The sequence below is a fragment of the Pan troglodytes genome, chromosome 18 (genome assembly GCF_028858775.2).
Source record: "Pan troglodytes isolate AG18354 chromosome 18, NHGRI_mPanTro3-v2.0_pri, whole genome shotgun sequence".
Taxonomy (NCBI): Eukaryota; Metazoa; Chordata; class Mammalia; order Primates; family Hominidae; genus Pan; species Pan troglodytes.
Genome location: NC_072416.2, coordinates 32,230,170 through 32,246,096, shown reverse-complemented (window position 1 = coordinate 32,246,096; position 15,927 = coordinate 32,230,170). Strand labels below are relative to the sequence as shown.

The window sequence follows — 15,927 nt, the reverse complement described above, 5'->3', positions numbered from 1 at the left end:
AAAAAAAAAAAAAAAGCCGGGCGCGGTGGCTCACGCCTGTAATCCCAGCACTTTGGGAGGCCGAGGCGGGCAGATCACGAGGTCAGGAGATCGAGACCACCTTGGCTAACACGGTGAAACCCTGTCTCTACTAAAAAATACAAAAAATTAGCTGGGTGTGGTGGCGGGCACCTGTAGTCCCAGCTACTTGGGAGACTGAGGCAGGAGAATGGTGTGAACCCGGGAGGCGGAGCTTACAGTGAGCAGAGATCATGCCACCGCACTCCAGCCTGGGCAACAGAGCGAGACTCAGTCTCAAAAAAAAAATTTTTTTTGGCCAGTCACGATGTGTCACACCTGTAATCCTAGCACTTAGGGAGGCCAAGGCGGGTGGATCACTTGAGGTCAGGAGTTTGAGACCAGCCTGGCCAACATGGTGAAACCCCGTCTCTACTAAAAATACAAAAATTAGCCAGGGACGGTGGCATGCCTCTGTAATCCCAGCTACTCAGGAGACTGAGGCAGGAGAATCACTTGAACCCAGGAGTTGGAGGTTGCAGCGAGCCGAGATCACACCACTTCACTCCAGTCTGGGCGACAGAGCAAGACTCCATCTCAAAAAAAAAAAAAGTCTAGATGGGGCCGGGCAGGGTGGCTCACACCTGTAATCCCAGCACTTTGGGAGTCTGAGGCGGGTAGACAGCTTGAGCTCAGGAGTTCGAGACCAGACTGCACAACATGGTGAGACCCCGTCTCTACTAAAAATACAAAAAGAAAGAAAAAAAAATAGCTTGGCATGGTGGTGCACACTTGTGGTCCCAGCTACTTGGGCGGATGAAGTGGGAGGATTGCTTGAGCATGGTGAGGAGGGAGGTTGCACTGAGTCAAGATTGCGCCACTGCCCTCCAGCCTGGGTGACAGACCAAGACCCTGTCTCAAAAAAAAAGAAACAAAAAAAAGGTGGGGCTCACTGGCTCACACCTGTAATCCCAGCACTTTGGGAAGCTTAAGGTGGATGGATCACTTGAGGTCAGGAGTTCGAGACCAGCCTGGACGACATGGCAAAACCCTGTCTCTACTAAAAATACAAAAAAATTAGCTGGGCCTGGTGACGCACGCCTGTAGTCCCAGCTACTAGGGAGGCTGAGGCAGGACAATTGTTTGAACTCAGGAGGCAGAGGTTGCCGTGAGCTGAGATCGCACCACTGCACTCCAGCCTGGGTAACCAGAGTGAAACTCTGCCTCCAAAAAAAAAAAAAGAAGAAGAAGAAAAAAGGTTTAGGCAAACATGCACTTTTCCTGTTGCTTTTTTTTTTTTGAGATGGAGTTTCGCTCTTGTTGTCCAGGCTGGAGTGCAATGGCGTGATCTTGGCTCACTGCAACCTCTGCCTCTTGGGTTCAAGCGATTCTCCTGCCTCAGCCTCCCAAGTAGCTGAGATTACAGGCATATGCCACCACACCCAAATAATTTTGTATTTTTAGTAGAGATGGGGTTTCTCCATGTTGGTCAGACTAGTCTTGAACTCCCAACCTCAGGTGATCCTCCCGCCTCGGCCTCCCAAAGTGCTGGGGTTACAGGCATGAGCCACTGCGCCCAGCCTGAACATACCAGATTGTAGTTCCAGGAGGCCAGAGATCATGAATACTTTGTCCACCACTATATTCCCAGCCCACAGAATACACAGCCTGGCAGCCAACAGATGCTTATTGAATGAACGAGCCTCAACAGGGCTTTCTCATTCCCACATGCCATGCTGTGGTCAGGCTTAAATCATAACCCAACTTCTGCCACCTAATATATGTATGACCTTGGTTAAATTAAACCAGCAGTCCCCAACCTTTTTGGCACTGGGGACCAGTTTCATGGAAGACAATTTTTCCACCAGGGGAGCAATGGTTTCGGGATGATTCAAGCACATTACATTTATTTTGCACTTTATTTCTATTATTATTACATTATAAGGTATAATAAAATAATTATACAACTCATCATAAAGTAGAATCAGTGGGATCCCTGAGTTTGTTTTCCTGCAACTAGATAGTCCCATCTGATGTTGATGGGAGACAGTGAGAGATCATCAGGCATTAGATTCTCATAAGGAGCAACCTAGATCCCTCGCATGCGCAGTTCACAATAGGATTCATGCTCCTATGATAATCTAATGCCGCTACTGATCTGACAGGAAGCAGAGCTGAGGCGGTAATGCAGGCAATGGGGAGTAGCTGTAAATACAGATGAAGCTTCTCTCACCAGCCATTCACTTCCTGCTGTGCGGCTCAGTTCCTAACAGGTCACGGACTGGTACTGGCCCCACGGCCCAGGGGTTGGGGACCCCTGACTTAAACTAAGGGCCAGCTTTCCAGAATAACATCCACTTTGAGGGCTTGTTGAGTGGATTAAGTCAAAATGTTGGTATACTTGGCTGGTGCGGTGGTTCACACCTGTAATCCCAGCACTTCGGGAGTCTGAGGCGGGTGGATCACCTGAGGTCAGGAATTTGAGACCAGCCTGGCCAACATGATGAAACCCCATCTCTACTAAAAATACAAAAAATTAGGCTGGGTGCGGTGGCTCACGCCTATAATCCCAGTACTTTGGGAGGCCAAGGCGGGTGGATCATTTGAGGTCAGGAGTTTGAGATCAGCCTGGCCAATATGGTGAAACCCTGTCTCTACTAATAAGTACAAAAATTAGCCAGGTGATAGTGGCGTGCGCCTGTAATCTCAGTTACTCGGGAGGCTGAGGCAGGAGAATCCCTTGAGCCTGAGAGGCAGAGGTTGAGGTGAGCTGAGATTGGGCTGTTGTTGAGTTGCAGGAGTTCTTTATATATTATAGATATTAACCCCTTATAAGATATATGATTTGATATTTCCTCTCATTCTGTTGGTTGCCTTTTCACTGTCCTTTCCTTTTTTTGTTTTTGTTTTTTGTGGGGCAGAGTTTTGATCTTTTGCCCAGGCTGGAGTGAAGTGGTGCAATCTCAGCTCACTGCAACCTCCACTCCCCAGGTTCAAGCGATTCTCCAGCCTTAGCCTCTGGAGTAGCTGGGATTATAGGCGCCCGGCACCATGCCTGGCTAATTTTGTACTTTTAGTAGAGACGGGGTTTCACCATGTTGGCCAGGCTGGTCTCAAACTCCTGACCTCAGGTGATCCACCCGCCTCGGCCTCCCAAAGTGCTAGGATTACAGGCTTGAGCCACCATGCCCAGCCTGTTGTGTCCTTCGATGCACAGAAAAGACTTTTTTCTCTACTGAACGCCCACAGCACCCTTGTCAAAAATCATTTGACTAGTCAGGGCACAGTGGCTCACGCCTGTAATCCCAGCACTTTGGGAGGCCGAGGCGAGAGGACTGCTTGAGGTCAGGAGTTCGAGACATGCCTGGGCAACATGGCAAATGGCAAAACCCCGTCTCTACACACAATGCAAAAGTTAGCTGGGCATGGTGGGTGGCATGTGACTACCGGCTGTCTCAACTACCCAGGAGGCTAAGGCGGGAGGATCTCTTGAGCCCAAGACGTCCAGACTGCAGCGAGCTTTGATTGTGCCACTGAACTCCAGCCTGGGCGATGACAGAGCAAGGCTCTGTCAAAAAAAAAAAAAAAAATCGGCCGGGTGTGGTGGTTCACGCTTGTAATCCCAGCACTTTGGGGGGCCGATGCGGGCAGACCACGAAGTCAAGAGATCAAGACCATCCCGGCCAACATGGTGAAACCTCGTCTCTACTAAAAATACAAAAATTAGCTGGGCGTGGTGGCGCGCGCCTGTAGTCCCAGCTACTCGGAAGGCTGAGGCAGAAGAATCGCTTGAATCCGGGAGGCGGAGGTTGCAGTGAGTCGAGATCGCGCCACTACACTCCAGCCTGGCGACAGACTGAGACCCCGTCTCAAAAAAAAAAAAAAATCATTTGTATATGCGAAGGTTTTGTGCCACAAACTTTTGTGGCTGTTGATACAAACGACATGGCCTCTGCCTTAAGGAAGCCACAGTCGAATTAAATAGATTCCGTTTCAAGTAGCATCTGTCCTGTGTGCTTAGTGGGCACTGGGCCCATGTTTTCCCACATTTTACCCTTTAAGCTTCTGATCCAACCGGTGAGATAGATAGGATGATCCTCTTTAGTAGAGGGGTAAGCTTAGTCCCCTGAGAGCGCGGCTATGGCTTATGCGAGGGTACGGACAGTCAGGATTTGAACCCAAAGTTCCTGGCTCCATGTGTCATGCTACCTCCAGTCAGATGTTCTCACCTCCAAAACTTGGGCAGAAGTGAACTGAGATGCTCTCTACTGAGCAACTCTTCAGCTCCAGCATCCTATACATTAAGGAGTCACTAAAAGTCAGGGTCCACGAGAAAGGTGCAGATCGGGGTGCACAGAAGAGCGGAGTCCAAAACACCACTCCCAGCCCCAGTGGACAGAGTCCTCAAGTGGCAGCCCTGCCACTCTGAGCGGATGCCGAGTCCTCACCGGGAACCCGGGCGCGGCTGGTCTGTGCTATTGGCGCGGGTAGGGGACGCACAGCCCAAAAATGCCCGCGACAAGCTTCTGGGGCAGTTCTTGCCAGTCTCTCTGGAGGGAGCCTACGGGTTCTGCGACGTTTCTCGCACTTGCTCCCTGGCCTCGCTCCCGTTTCCACCCCTCCCACGGAGGTTTTCCTTTCTGGTGGCTCCTTCCTTGGGTGTCCCTTTGGTACGCCCCCACCCTGGCGGTGAGGGGCGAGGCTGGCGCCCGCGTGGCCACTGCGCATGCGGACCCGGCCGCGGGGCGGGGCCGCGCGAGGAGGAGGGTCGGGGACGGAAGCGCAGAGCACGGACCCCGCCCCCTCGCGGCCCCGCTCGTGACGTCGCGGGGGGCGCCGGCATCCGCCCGGCCCCGAGGGGTAAGAGCGAGCGGCTGGCGGATCCGACGCGCGAGACCGGGAGGGGACGAGGGTGTTGCAATCGTTCGGGGCGGGGGCTTTCCGGGGAGGGGGTGCTCAGGTGCACCAGCGGCCGCGGACCCTCAGACTCTGCCCTCCCCTCCCTTTAACCCCCTTCCAGCCGGACGGGAGGCGGGGCAGGGCTGAGCATTTGTGACACCTACATTTCCGTGGCTCCCTTCTTTTCCCCCCGACCCCTGTTTATCTCTTCGCCTTCCAGAAGTTCTTTTCCATCAGGCCGTCGCACCTTGCGTGGGAAGGAGCACCCCACTTGGAAGCAGGAGGCGGGGTTCAGATCTTGGCCCTACCCCTCCTGTGTTAAAGTCCACGAGCCTCAGTTTCCCTCACAGTATTTTTTGCCTCGCCTTACCCGGTTTTGAGGATCTGTACGAGAAAGAGAAAGGAAGTGGACATTTGTTGAATTCCTGCATGGCCAAATACCACGCAGACTGCTTCATCCGCCACGTTTAATCCTTATTACTTGGTGTTCTCAGAACTCCCATTTCATGGATTCTTAAGCTCACAGAGTCAGTGAATAACAGAAAGGGATTCAGATCTAGCCGTTTAGCTGCACAGTGGAGTTCTTCTCCAGAGTCTTCCCTTGTCTGGGCTCTGGCTGGAACTATTCCTCAGCCAAACCCTCGCCCCAGAACAGTGCTTCCTGTTTCTCCAGCTGAGAAGTCTCCCTTTCAGTTTCCTTCTTCCAGCACGGAGTACACTGCTCTGCCTCCACTTAGATTACTTCAGAAATGAAATGCAGCAAATATTTATCCAGCAGTGCAGGGAGTTGAACTTTTGGAGTCGGGAACCTTGGATTCTTGTTCTGGCTCTGCCACTTACTGTGTGGCCTTGGGAAGTCCTTTGTCTTCTCTGAGCTTTCTTTTCTCTTTGCGTAAAAGAGGTGCTCTTGTCCCATTCTCCCTCCCTGTCTTCCAGCAGGCTCTCCCCGGAGGCTCAGCCCCCTCTGCTCCCCATGGGCAACTGCCAGGCAGGGCACAACCTGCACCTGTGTCTGGCCCACCACCCACCTCTGGTCTGTGCCACTTTGATCCTGCTGCTCCTTGGCCTCTCTGGCCTGGGCCTTGGCAGCTTCCTCCTCACCCACAGGACTGGCCTGCGCAGCCCTGACATCCCGCAGGTAAGTTCCCCACCCCCGTACCCGCTCTTCCTTCCAACCTAGACAGGCTTTTGCTGCTAATCTCATCTCACCCGTCTCCCACCCTTCTTTTGCTCACAGGACTGGGTCTCTTTTTTGAGATCTTTTGGCCAGCTGACCCTGTGTCCCAGGAATGGGACAGTCACAGGGAAGTGGCGAGGGTCTCACGTCGTGGGCTTGCTGACCACCTTGAACTTCAGAGACGGTCCAGACAGGAACAAGACCCGGACATTCCAGGCCACAGTCCTGGGAAGTCAGATGGGATTGAAAGGTGAGATCAGAGGCTGGGTGTGGTGGCTCACGCCTGTAATCCCAACACTTTGGGAGGCTAAGGTAGGTGGATCATTTGAGGTCAGGAGTTCAAGACCAGCCTGGCCAACATGATGAAACACCATCTCTACTAAAAATACAAAAATTAGCCAGGCATGGTGGCAGGCGCCTCTAATCCCAACTACTCGGGAGGCTGAGGAAGGAGAATCGCTTGAACCCAGGAGATGGAGGTTGCAGTGAACCGAGATCGCACCATTGCACTCCAGCCTGGGTGACAGAGCAAGACTCTGTCTCAAAAAAAAAAAAAAAAAAATCAGGTGCGGTGGCTCATACCTCTAATCCCAGCACTTTGGGAGTCCGAGAAGGGCAGATCACGAGGTTAGGAGTTCGAGACCAGCCTGGCCAACATGGTGAAACCCCGTCTCTACTAGAAATACAAAAATTAACCTGGTGCTCTGGTTGCGGTGGCTCACAGCGGTAATCCCAGCAGTTTGGGAGGCCGAGGCGGGCAGATCATGAGGTCAGGAGTTTGAGTCCAGCCTGACCAACATGGTGAAACCCCATCTCTACTAAAAATACAAAAATTAGCCGGGCATGGTTGCACGTGCTTGTAATCCCAGCTACTCAGGAGGCTGAGGCAGGAGAATCACTTGAAGCCAGGAGGCGGAGGTTGCAGTGAGCCGAGATCGTACCACTGCACTCCAGCCTGGGCAACAGAGCAAAACTCAGTCTCAAAAAAAAAAAATTAGCCAGGCTTGGTGGTGCAAGCTTGTAGTTCCAGCTACTTGGGAGGCTGAGGCAGGAGAATTGCTTGAACCCGGGAGGTGGAGGTTGCAGTGAGCCAAGATCGTGCCACTGCACTCCAGCCTGGGAGACAGAGCAAGACTCCGTCTCAAACAAACAAACAAACAAAAATACAAAAAGTAGCCAGGTGTGGTGGCAGGTGCCTGTAGTCCCAGCTACTTGGGAGGCTGAGGCAGGAGAATCGCTTGAACCTGGGAGGCGGAGGTTGCAATAAGCAGAGATCACACCACTGCACTCTAGCCTGGGCAACAGAGACTCTGTCCCGCCCCGCGCCCCCCCCACCACCCTGCGCCAAAAAAAAAAGTAAGGTGAGATCACAGAGGACTGTGGGGTCGGGTATCAGAACACTCAGGGCTGGGCCCTGCCTCTGACCTCACCAATGATGACCTTGGGCACATCCCTGGACTTTAGTCACTTCTGTGATTAGGGCTTTCAGTGAACATGCTGCCGACAGGGTAGGTTTTCTATGAATGCTTTCTTCCTCTGCCAGTTCTGATGTTCTTTGAGTCTATCCTTGGAGGTAGGATGAAATGGGCTAGGTTTGACCTAATGTGTTCTCATCCTTTAGCCACCTCCTCCTAGAGGCCCCTTTTTCCTTAGCATAGTTCTGTATGCCACAAAAGATGCAGAAAAAAATTAGACACCATCAATTTCCAAAGAGCTATAGTCTTCTGGGAAAATGACAAGCGATAGGGAGAATGTGAAAATGTCAGTGGATGCCAATAATCCCTGTGTGACATTTGGCCTTATCTAAAATATGCTAAGATAAAGAGGGATGGAAGAGGGTGGTATTTTCTGACTTCTGAGGTCCTTTACAACACTATCATTCTAAGATTCTCCTGTGAGTATATATGTGTCGGGGGAGTGGGTCTCTGCATGTCCAGGTGTACATGTATGTTAACAAAAATAAGGAATGTGTCCGATATATGCAGACTTGGGACAATTCTTTCCCATTCTTTTTACTTTTAAATAGATATATAATAGTTTTATTGAGATATGATTCATGTACCATACAATTCACCCATTGAAAGTGTACAGTTAGGGCCGGATGTGGTGGCTCATGCCTGTAATCCCAGCACTTTGGGAGGCCAAGGCAGGCAGATTGCTTGAGCGCAGGTGTTCGAGACCAGCCTGGACAAAATGGCAAGACTCTGTCTCTACTAAAAATACAAAAAAAAAAAAAAAAAAGCCAGGTGTGGTGGTGCACACCTGTGGTCCCAGCTACTCGGGAGGCTAAGGTGGGAGGATTGCTTATCCCTGGGAGGCAGGGCTTGCAGTAAACATTCTCCTGCCTCAGCCTCCTGAGTAGCTGGGATTACAGGTGCTCGCCATCACGCCCACCTAATTCCCGCCCCCCAGCCCAAGGAGTCTTGCTCTGTCACCCAGACTGGAGGGCAGTGATGCGATCTCAGCTCACTGAACCTCTGCCTCCCAGTTTCAGGAGATTCTTCTGCCTCAGTCTCCCAAGTAGCTGGGATTACAGGCATGTGGCACCATGCCCAGTTAATTTTTGTATTTTTAGTAGAGATGGGGTTTCACCATGTTGGCCAGGCTGGTCTTGAACTCCTGACCTCATGATCCGCCCGCCTTGGCCTCCCAAAGTGCTGGGATTACAGGTGTGAGCCACTGCGTCTGGCCAATTTTTGTATTTTTTATAGAGATGTGGTCTCACTATGTTGCCCAGGCTAGTTTCAAACTACTGGGCTCAAGTGATCCTCCTGCCTCACCTCCCAAAGTGCTGGGATTACAGGCATGAGCTACCGGGTCTGGCCTATTACCCAATTGTTTTATTTACTTTCTCTTGATTGCTAGTAAGGTTGAGCCTCTTATGGTTTATTGTCTGTTTTCATGTTGCCTGTGAATTACCTGTTTGTTTCCTTTGTTCGTTTTTCTTTTCAGTTATTTGTCTTTTTCTTCTTGATTTGTAGGTCTTTATTCTAGATAGTAAACCTTTTGTCATTTAAATATATTATAGGTATTTTCAATATGTTACTTTTTTTTAACTTATCTTTCATTGCATAGAAGTCTTTAATTTTTATGAGGTTAGGTTTATCACTCTTGTCCTTTATTAAGACTTTTAGGTTTTGTGTCTTTCATAGGAAGCCCGTCCTCATTTTAAAATTAGAAAATATTCTGGCCAGGCGTGGTGGCTCATTCCTATAATCCCAGCCTTTGGAAGGCTGAGGCAGGTGGATCAGCTGAGGTCAGGAGTTCAAGACTGGCCTGGCCAACATGATGAAACCCCGTCTCTACTAAAAATACAAAAAATTAGCCAGGCATGGTGGTGGGCGCCTGTAATCCCAGCTACTCGCAAGGCTGAGGCAGGAGAATTGCTTAAACCTAGGAGGTGGAGGTTGCAGTGAGCCGAGATTGCACCACTGCACTCCAGCCTGGGCAACAAGAGTGAAACTCTGTCTCAAAAATAATAAAATAAAATATTCTGTATTTTCTTTAAATGTTTTTTTTTTAGTTTGTATAGTTCTTTAATACATCTGAACTTTATTTTATAAGATAACAGTTTGACGCTATGTTTTTTTCTACATGGAAATTTTCCCAAGGCCATTTACTGAGGCCATCCTTTCCCCACTAATTTAAAACAGGGTGAGAACCTTTTAATGGATTTTGGTACCAAGTGAGAAACTGCTTTCTTAAAAAGAATGAACTAGTTTATGCAAACTGACATGGGCAATGTGTATCTGCCCATTTCACTGCAGCCTTGCGAGTATTGGTATGGTTGTTGTATTGATTGTAATTTAAGTTAATTTAAATTACAACTTAATTTGTGTTTATATTGATACAAAGTTATTTTCATTTCTCAGTGATATAAATAATGGTATATGGAATACTTTATTGAATAGAATCAATGCCAAAACACCTGGTATTATAGAAAGCCTTAAAAAATGACTAGGGTCAGGCGTGGTGGTTCACGCCTGGAATCCCAACATTTTGGGAGGTCAGGGTAGCAGGATGGCTTGAGCCCAGGAGTTTGAGTCCAGCCCGGGCAATACAGTGATACCCTGTTTCTACAAAAAAAATTTTTTAAAATTAGCCAGGTAGGTGGCACACGCTTGTAGCCCTGCCTACTCAGGAGACTGAGGTGGGAGGATCACTTGAGCCTAGGAGGTTGAGGCTCCCGTGAGCTGGGATCGTGCCACTGCACTCCAACCTGCACGACAAAGTGAGACCCCATCTCAAAAAAATAAAGAAAGAAAGAAAATACAAGAAAAGGGCCGGGCACGGTGGCTCACGCCTGTAATCCCAGCACTTTGGGAGGCCAAGGCGGGCGGATCACGAGGTCAGGAGATCAAGACCATCCTGGCTACCACAGTGAAACCCCGTCTCTACTAAAAATACAAAAAATTAGCCGGGCCTGGTGGTGGGCACCTGTAGTCCCAGCTACTCGGGAGACTGAGGCAGGAGAATGGTGTGAACCCGGGAGGCGGAGCTTGCAGTGAGCCGAGATTGCGCCACTGCACTCCAGCCTGGGTGATAGAGCGAGAATCCGCCTCAAAAAAAAAAAAAGAAAATACAAGAAAAGAAGCGTGAAGACAGAGGCTCCCGCGTCACCTCTCATTTTCTTCCATTTTCTCTTCTGCGCCTTTCACAGGATCTTCTGCAGGACAACTGGTCCTTATCACAGCCAGGGTGACCACAGAAAGGACTGCAGGAACCTGCCTATATTTTAGTGCTGTTCCAGGAATCCTACCCTCCAGCCAGCCACCCATATCCTGCTCAGAGGAGGGGGCTGGAAATGCCACCCTGAGCCCTAGAATGGGTGAGGAATGTGTTAGTGTCTGGAGCCATGAAGGCCTTGTGCTGACCAAGCTGCTCACCTCGGTAAGAGCCTCAGATGGGTCGCCAGGGTTTTGTAGACTGCCTGCTAACTACTGTATCTTGAAGGTCCCTGGAAACAATTCTACCTTGTAGAAAAAGCACAGGTTTTATAACCCTGCCTTGGGGGCTGTGTGACGTAGAACAAGTGTCTAAACATCTCTGAGTGTCAGCATCCTCATCTGTAAAACAGAAAACATGACCCTATCTCTTAATTCCATCAAATAAGGATTAAATGAGAATGACCGTGAAGTGCCCAGCACAATGCCTGGGACATAGAGATTTGATAAGTGACAGCTATTGTTGTTTACTATTGTCTTTAAAACATTCTCTCTACTTCAAAGGAGTTCAGAAGCTATAATAAGAGGCAAATGGGCTAATTGCTATTAGAGAGATGTGAGCAAAGTGTTATGCAAACACAGAGAAAGGAGCCATTAACCCTAACTTGAACATTTATGGAGAGTGCTTCACAGAGAAGGTGGCATTTACCAAAGAGCATTGTGCACAGTGGTTTATAATGCACAAAGTGCTCTCAGGGTTCATTAATTCATTTGATCTTAAAATAGCCTTTTGAGGTAGCTGTTATTATCCCATTTTACAGATGAGGAAACAGGTTTAGAGAAAGGGAGTGAATTGCTGCAGGCCACACAACTGGTTAAGTGGCAGAGCCAGGGTTGCAACCCACACCTTCTGTCAGGTCAGAATGATCCTTGAAGAATGAGGAAGATTTGGACAGGGACTGCAGTAGAGGAGGTTCAGGAGAGGGGGAGGTACACTCCAGGCAAAGGCACCAGCATGCGCACAGGCCTAGAGATTGAAAAGTGTTCAGCCAGGTGTCACATCTGTAATCCCAGCACTTTGGAAGGCCGAAGCAAGGAGAATGCCTGAGGCCAGGAGTTCCAGACCAGCCTGGAGAACATAGCAAGACCTCGTTTCTTTTTCGCTTTTTTTTTTTTTTTTTTGAGACGGAGTCTCGCTCTGTTACCCAGGCTGGGGTGCAGTGGCACAATCTCGGCTCACTGCAAGCTCCACCTCACAGGTTCATGCCATTCTCCTGCCTCAGGCTCCCGAGTAGCTGGGACTACAGGCGCCTGCCACCATGCCCGGCTAATTTTTGTATTTTTAGTAGAGACAGGGTTTCACCTTGTTAGCCAGGATGATCTCAATCTCCTGACCTCGTGATCCACCCACCTCGGCCTCCCAAAGTGCTGGGATTACAGGTGTGAGCCACTGCGCCTGGCGACCCCATTTCTTAAAAAAAACATTTTTTTTTTTAATTAGCAGGGTGTGGTGGTACACACCTATAGTCCCAGCTACTCAGGAGGCTGAGGTGGGAGGATCCTTTGATCCCAGGAGTTTGAGGCTGCAGTGAGCCATGATTGTGCCACTGCACTCCAGCCTGGGTGCCAGAGTGAGACCCTGTCTCAAGTAGGAAAAAAAAAGAAAGTGTTCAGCCTTTGGGAGCACTCCATGTTGAGAGGCTTAGGAAGGAGAAAAGGCAAGAGAGACCACAGGGATTTGATGGAGAGGCTCTGTGAATGCAGGATAGAGGGCTATGACCTGATGCTGAAGGCCGTGGGGGCCACTGAGGAGTTTTAAGGAGAGAGAGGTGCTTCCCTGGTGCTGGGTGGAGAATGGCTGAGTGGAGGAGGGCCATCAGTCAGGAGGCTGCTGCACACTCCACTCTCACATTTGAAAATACCCCATGAGGCACGGTGGCTCACGCCTGTAATCCCAGCACTTTGGGAGGCCAAGGCCGGTGGATCACTTGAGGTCAGGAGTTCAAGACCAGCCTGGCCAACATGGTGAAACCCCATCTCTACTAAAAATTTAAAAATTAGCTGGATGTTGTGGCGGGCGTCTGTAATCCCAGCTACTCAGCAGGCTGAGGCAGGAGAATCTCTGGAACCTGGGAGGCGGAGGTTGTAGTGAGCTGAGATCATGCCACTGCACTCCAGCCTGGGCAACAGAGTGAGACTCCGTCTCAAATAAAGAAAAAAAGAAAAGACCCCATGAGGAGCACAACCTGGGACTTGGAATCAGAGATCTGGTTTCCAGATCTAGCACTGCTTGCACTTTTTTTTTTTTTTTTTTTGAGATGGAGTCTTGCTCTATCGCCCAGGCGGGAGTGCAGTGGCGCAATCTCGGCTCACTGCAAGCTCCGCCTCCCAGGTTCACGCCATTCTCCTGCCTCAGCCTCCCAAGTAGCTGGGACTACAGGCGCCCGCCACCATGCCCGGCTAAGTTTTTGTATTTTTAGTAGAGACAGGGTTCCACTGTGTTAGCCAGGATGGTCTCAATCTCCTGACCTCGTGATCCACCCACCTCGGCCTCTCAAAGTGCTGGGATTACAGGTGTGAGCCACCGCGCCCGGCCACTTATACATCTTTAAACTGTGGATCATAATGAAGTTTCCTATCTCATGGAGTTATGATGGGGGTTCAGGTTGATAATTGGGCAAGAAAGTAGTTTTTAAACCATCAAGACAAATGTTCGAGCCTGGGCAACATGGTGAAACCCCATCTCTACAAAAAAAACACAAAAAAAATTAGCTGGGCGTGGTGGCATACACCTGTGGTCCCAGCTACTCAGGAGGCTGAGGTGGGAAGATCGCTGGAGCCCAGGAGGCGGAGGTTGCAGTGAGCTGAGATTGCACTACTGCACTCCAGCCTGAGTTACAGAGTGAGACCCTGCCTCAAAAAGAAAAAAAAAAAAAAAAGGGCCAGGCGCGGTGGCTCACGCCTGTAATCCCAGCACTTTGGGAGGCCGAGGTGGGCAGATCATGAGGTCAGGAGATCAAGACCATCCTGGCTAACACGATGAAACCCCGTCTCTACGAAAAATACAAAAAATGAGCCAGGCGTGGTGGCGGGTGCCTGTAGTCCCAGCTACTTGGGAGGCTGAGGCAGGAGAATGGCGTGAACCCAGGAGGCGGAGCTTGCAGTGAGCTGAGATCGCGCCACTGCACTCTAGCCTGGGCGACAGAGCAAGACTCCATCTCAAAAAAAAAAAAAAAAGACAAATGTCAGCTTATATGAAAATAACATTTTCCCTTCAGTTGCTCCCTAGATGTGGAGAGCCCTCTCCCTCATGGAGGCTCCTTCTATAGCCCTTGGACTGGATTAACATGTCCTCCTCCTCCCCTCCTTGTACCCCTCCCTAGGAGGAGCTGGCTCTGTGTGGCTCCAGGCTGCTGGTCTTGGGCTCCTTCCTGCTTCTCTTCTGTGGCCTTCTCTGCTGTGTCACTGCTATGTGCTTCCACCCGCGCCGGGAGTCCCACTGGTCTAGAACCCGGCTCTGAGGGCACTGGCCTAGTTCCCGACTTGTTTCTCAGGTGAGGTTCTTTGCTCCAGTCCTGCGGGAGCAGGGAATGGGGTGGGGGTGGGGGTTGTAACCGGGGTAGAGCAGATCCTTGGACTTTTCCTCAAAGACTGCTGCTTCTGAGTCCCCGAGAACCCCTTCAACCACAGCTCTCCCTTAGGGACTGGGAACAATTTGACACCGTCAGCATTCAATATTTTTCTAATTACTTTAACTTTTTTATTATAAAATATTTAACGCTTATGTAGAAAAGTCCAATAGCATAAAAGGACAGCTTGGCAAATTATTATAAAGTGGATACTTATAAATACCACTGAGGGAAGGAGTAGAATATTACCAGCTGTCCAGAAACCCCCCATGGTCCCTTCCTTCCTGACAATGCCCTCTCTCTCCCTTGAAATTACTGTCCTGCTTTATAATGTATTGCCATGTATGTATTCCTAAATAATATAGTTTGGTTTTACTTATTTTTGAAACTATGTAGACAGAATCATACACATTCTTTTGTGGCTGACTTCTTTCAAGCAACATTGTGATTTTAAGACTCATAACTAGTTCACATCCAAGCATTTGGGTAACAATGGTGAGTTAAGAGGGTTCACATTTGATGATTCGTCCTGAATATGAACCATGTTTGTCTTGCTTTTGTCCTGAAATTCCAATACCCAGTTTTATGATGGAAATTTTGTAAAATTCAACTTGAACCGCTCAGAAGAGTCTAACTGATGATACCCATTTACTGGGGACATAGTATGTGCCCAAGAACTTGACATGCACCTTCTGTCTTCCATTTAGTCATCGTTACCTTTAGAAAAAGCTGATTCCGTTAACAAGATCTTTGGAGGGAATCAGCTTCACAAACGTAGCAGTGGGTGGGGGTCATGTTGGTTAACCAGTTCACACATCAGCTCACTAAAGGAAAAAATATTTCTGCAAAAAATCTTCACTTGTCAGAGGGGGGTGCATGAAATTTGAGAGCCATGTGTTATGCATCCAGCTCTTGAACTGGTCTCAGCTTCAGCTGGCTGCAGTGCCCTAGGAAGTTACTATGGGAAAAGTGGAAATAGTTGAGGCCCAGGGAACTGATCAGGCCAGAGGAAGTGGAAGCTCAAGATCAACTGTGCTTATTTTGCTGATGGCTGGGCCTAAATGCCCCAACCACCTACTTGGGACAGGAAATGACAGGACCCTCTCAACCTTGGACTGGGAAAGGAGGGCTTCCTGGCCCCTGACAGACCCTGGGGTCCTGAGGCTACCTTAGTTGGGATTAAATGCCCATATTGGTCTCTAGCTGTCACTCCCTCTGCTCCTTCCTCAATTTCTGCACACATCTCAGAGCTTCCTCTAGCAGCTCTTCGACCTGTTTTGTTGTTTTATTTTCTTTCTCCCCAGGTGTGAATCAACTTCTTGGGCCTCGGCTCTGAGTTGGAAAAGGTTTTAGAAAAAGTGAAGAGCTGGAATGTGGGGGAAAATAAAAAGCTTTTTTGCCCAGTGGCGTGTATGGTGTTTATTGGGGGTTGGATTGAGGTGGGGATTTTAGGGTAGGCAGGCTTAGAAGTTTTGGGGGACTCTTTCCTGTTGACTCTCTAGTTTGGACACAGGTTGGCATAGGGCATAGGTTACTTGAGCTCTCCCCATGGTTGACTTGG

At 49.5% G+C, this 15,927-nt stretch overlaps 1 protein-coding gene across 6 annotated transcripts; it reads left to right on the top strand.

Annotated features, from left to right (window-relative positions):
• Positions 1-4,744: 4,744 nt before the first annotated feature.
• Positions 4,745-15,769, top strand: TMEM219 (transmembrane protein 219). 6 transcript variants are annotated; one of them, XM_510915.8, is made up of 6 exons: positions 4,745-4,857; positions 5,836-6,034; positions 6,134-6,323; positions 10,734-10,963; positions 14,121-14,291; positions 15,671-15,769. In XM_510915.8, the coding sequence occupies exons 2-5, from the start codon at positions 5,870-5,872 to the stop codon at positions 14,256-14,258; spliced, it is 723 nt and encodes a 240-aa protein (XP_510915.1). In that variant the 5' UTR covers positions 4,745-4,857; positions 5,836-5,869; the 3' UTR covers positions 14,259-14,291; positions 15,671-15,769. The 6 variants fall into 6 exon arrangements, with proteins under 6 accessions (XP_510915.1, XP_054525174.1, XP_009428878.1 ...); XM_054669199.2 differs by having other exon boundaries at positions 14,763-15,769; XM_009430603.5 differs by having other exon boundaries at positions 4,755-4,857; positions 5,833-6,034.
• Positions 15,770-15,927: the final 158 nt, after the last annotated feature.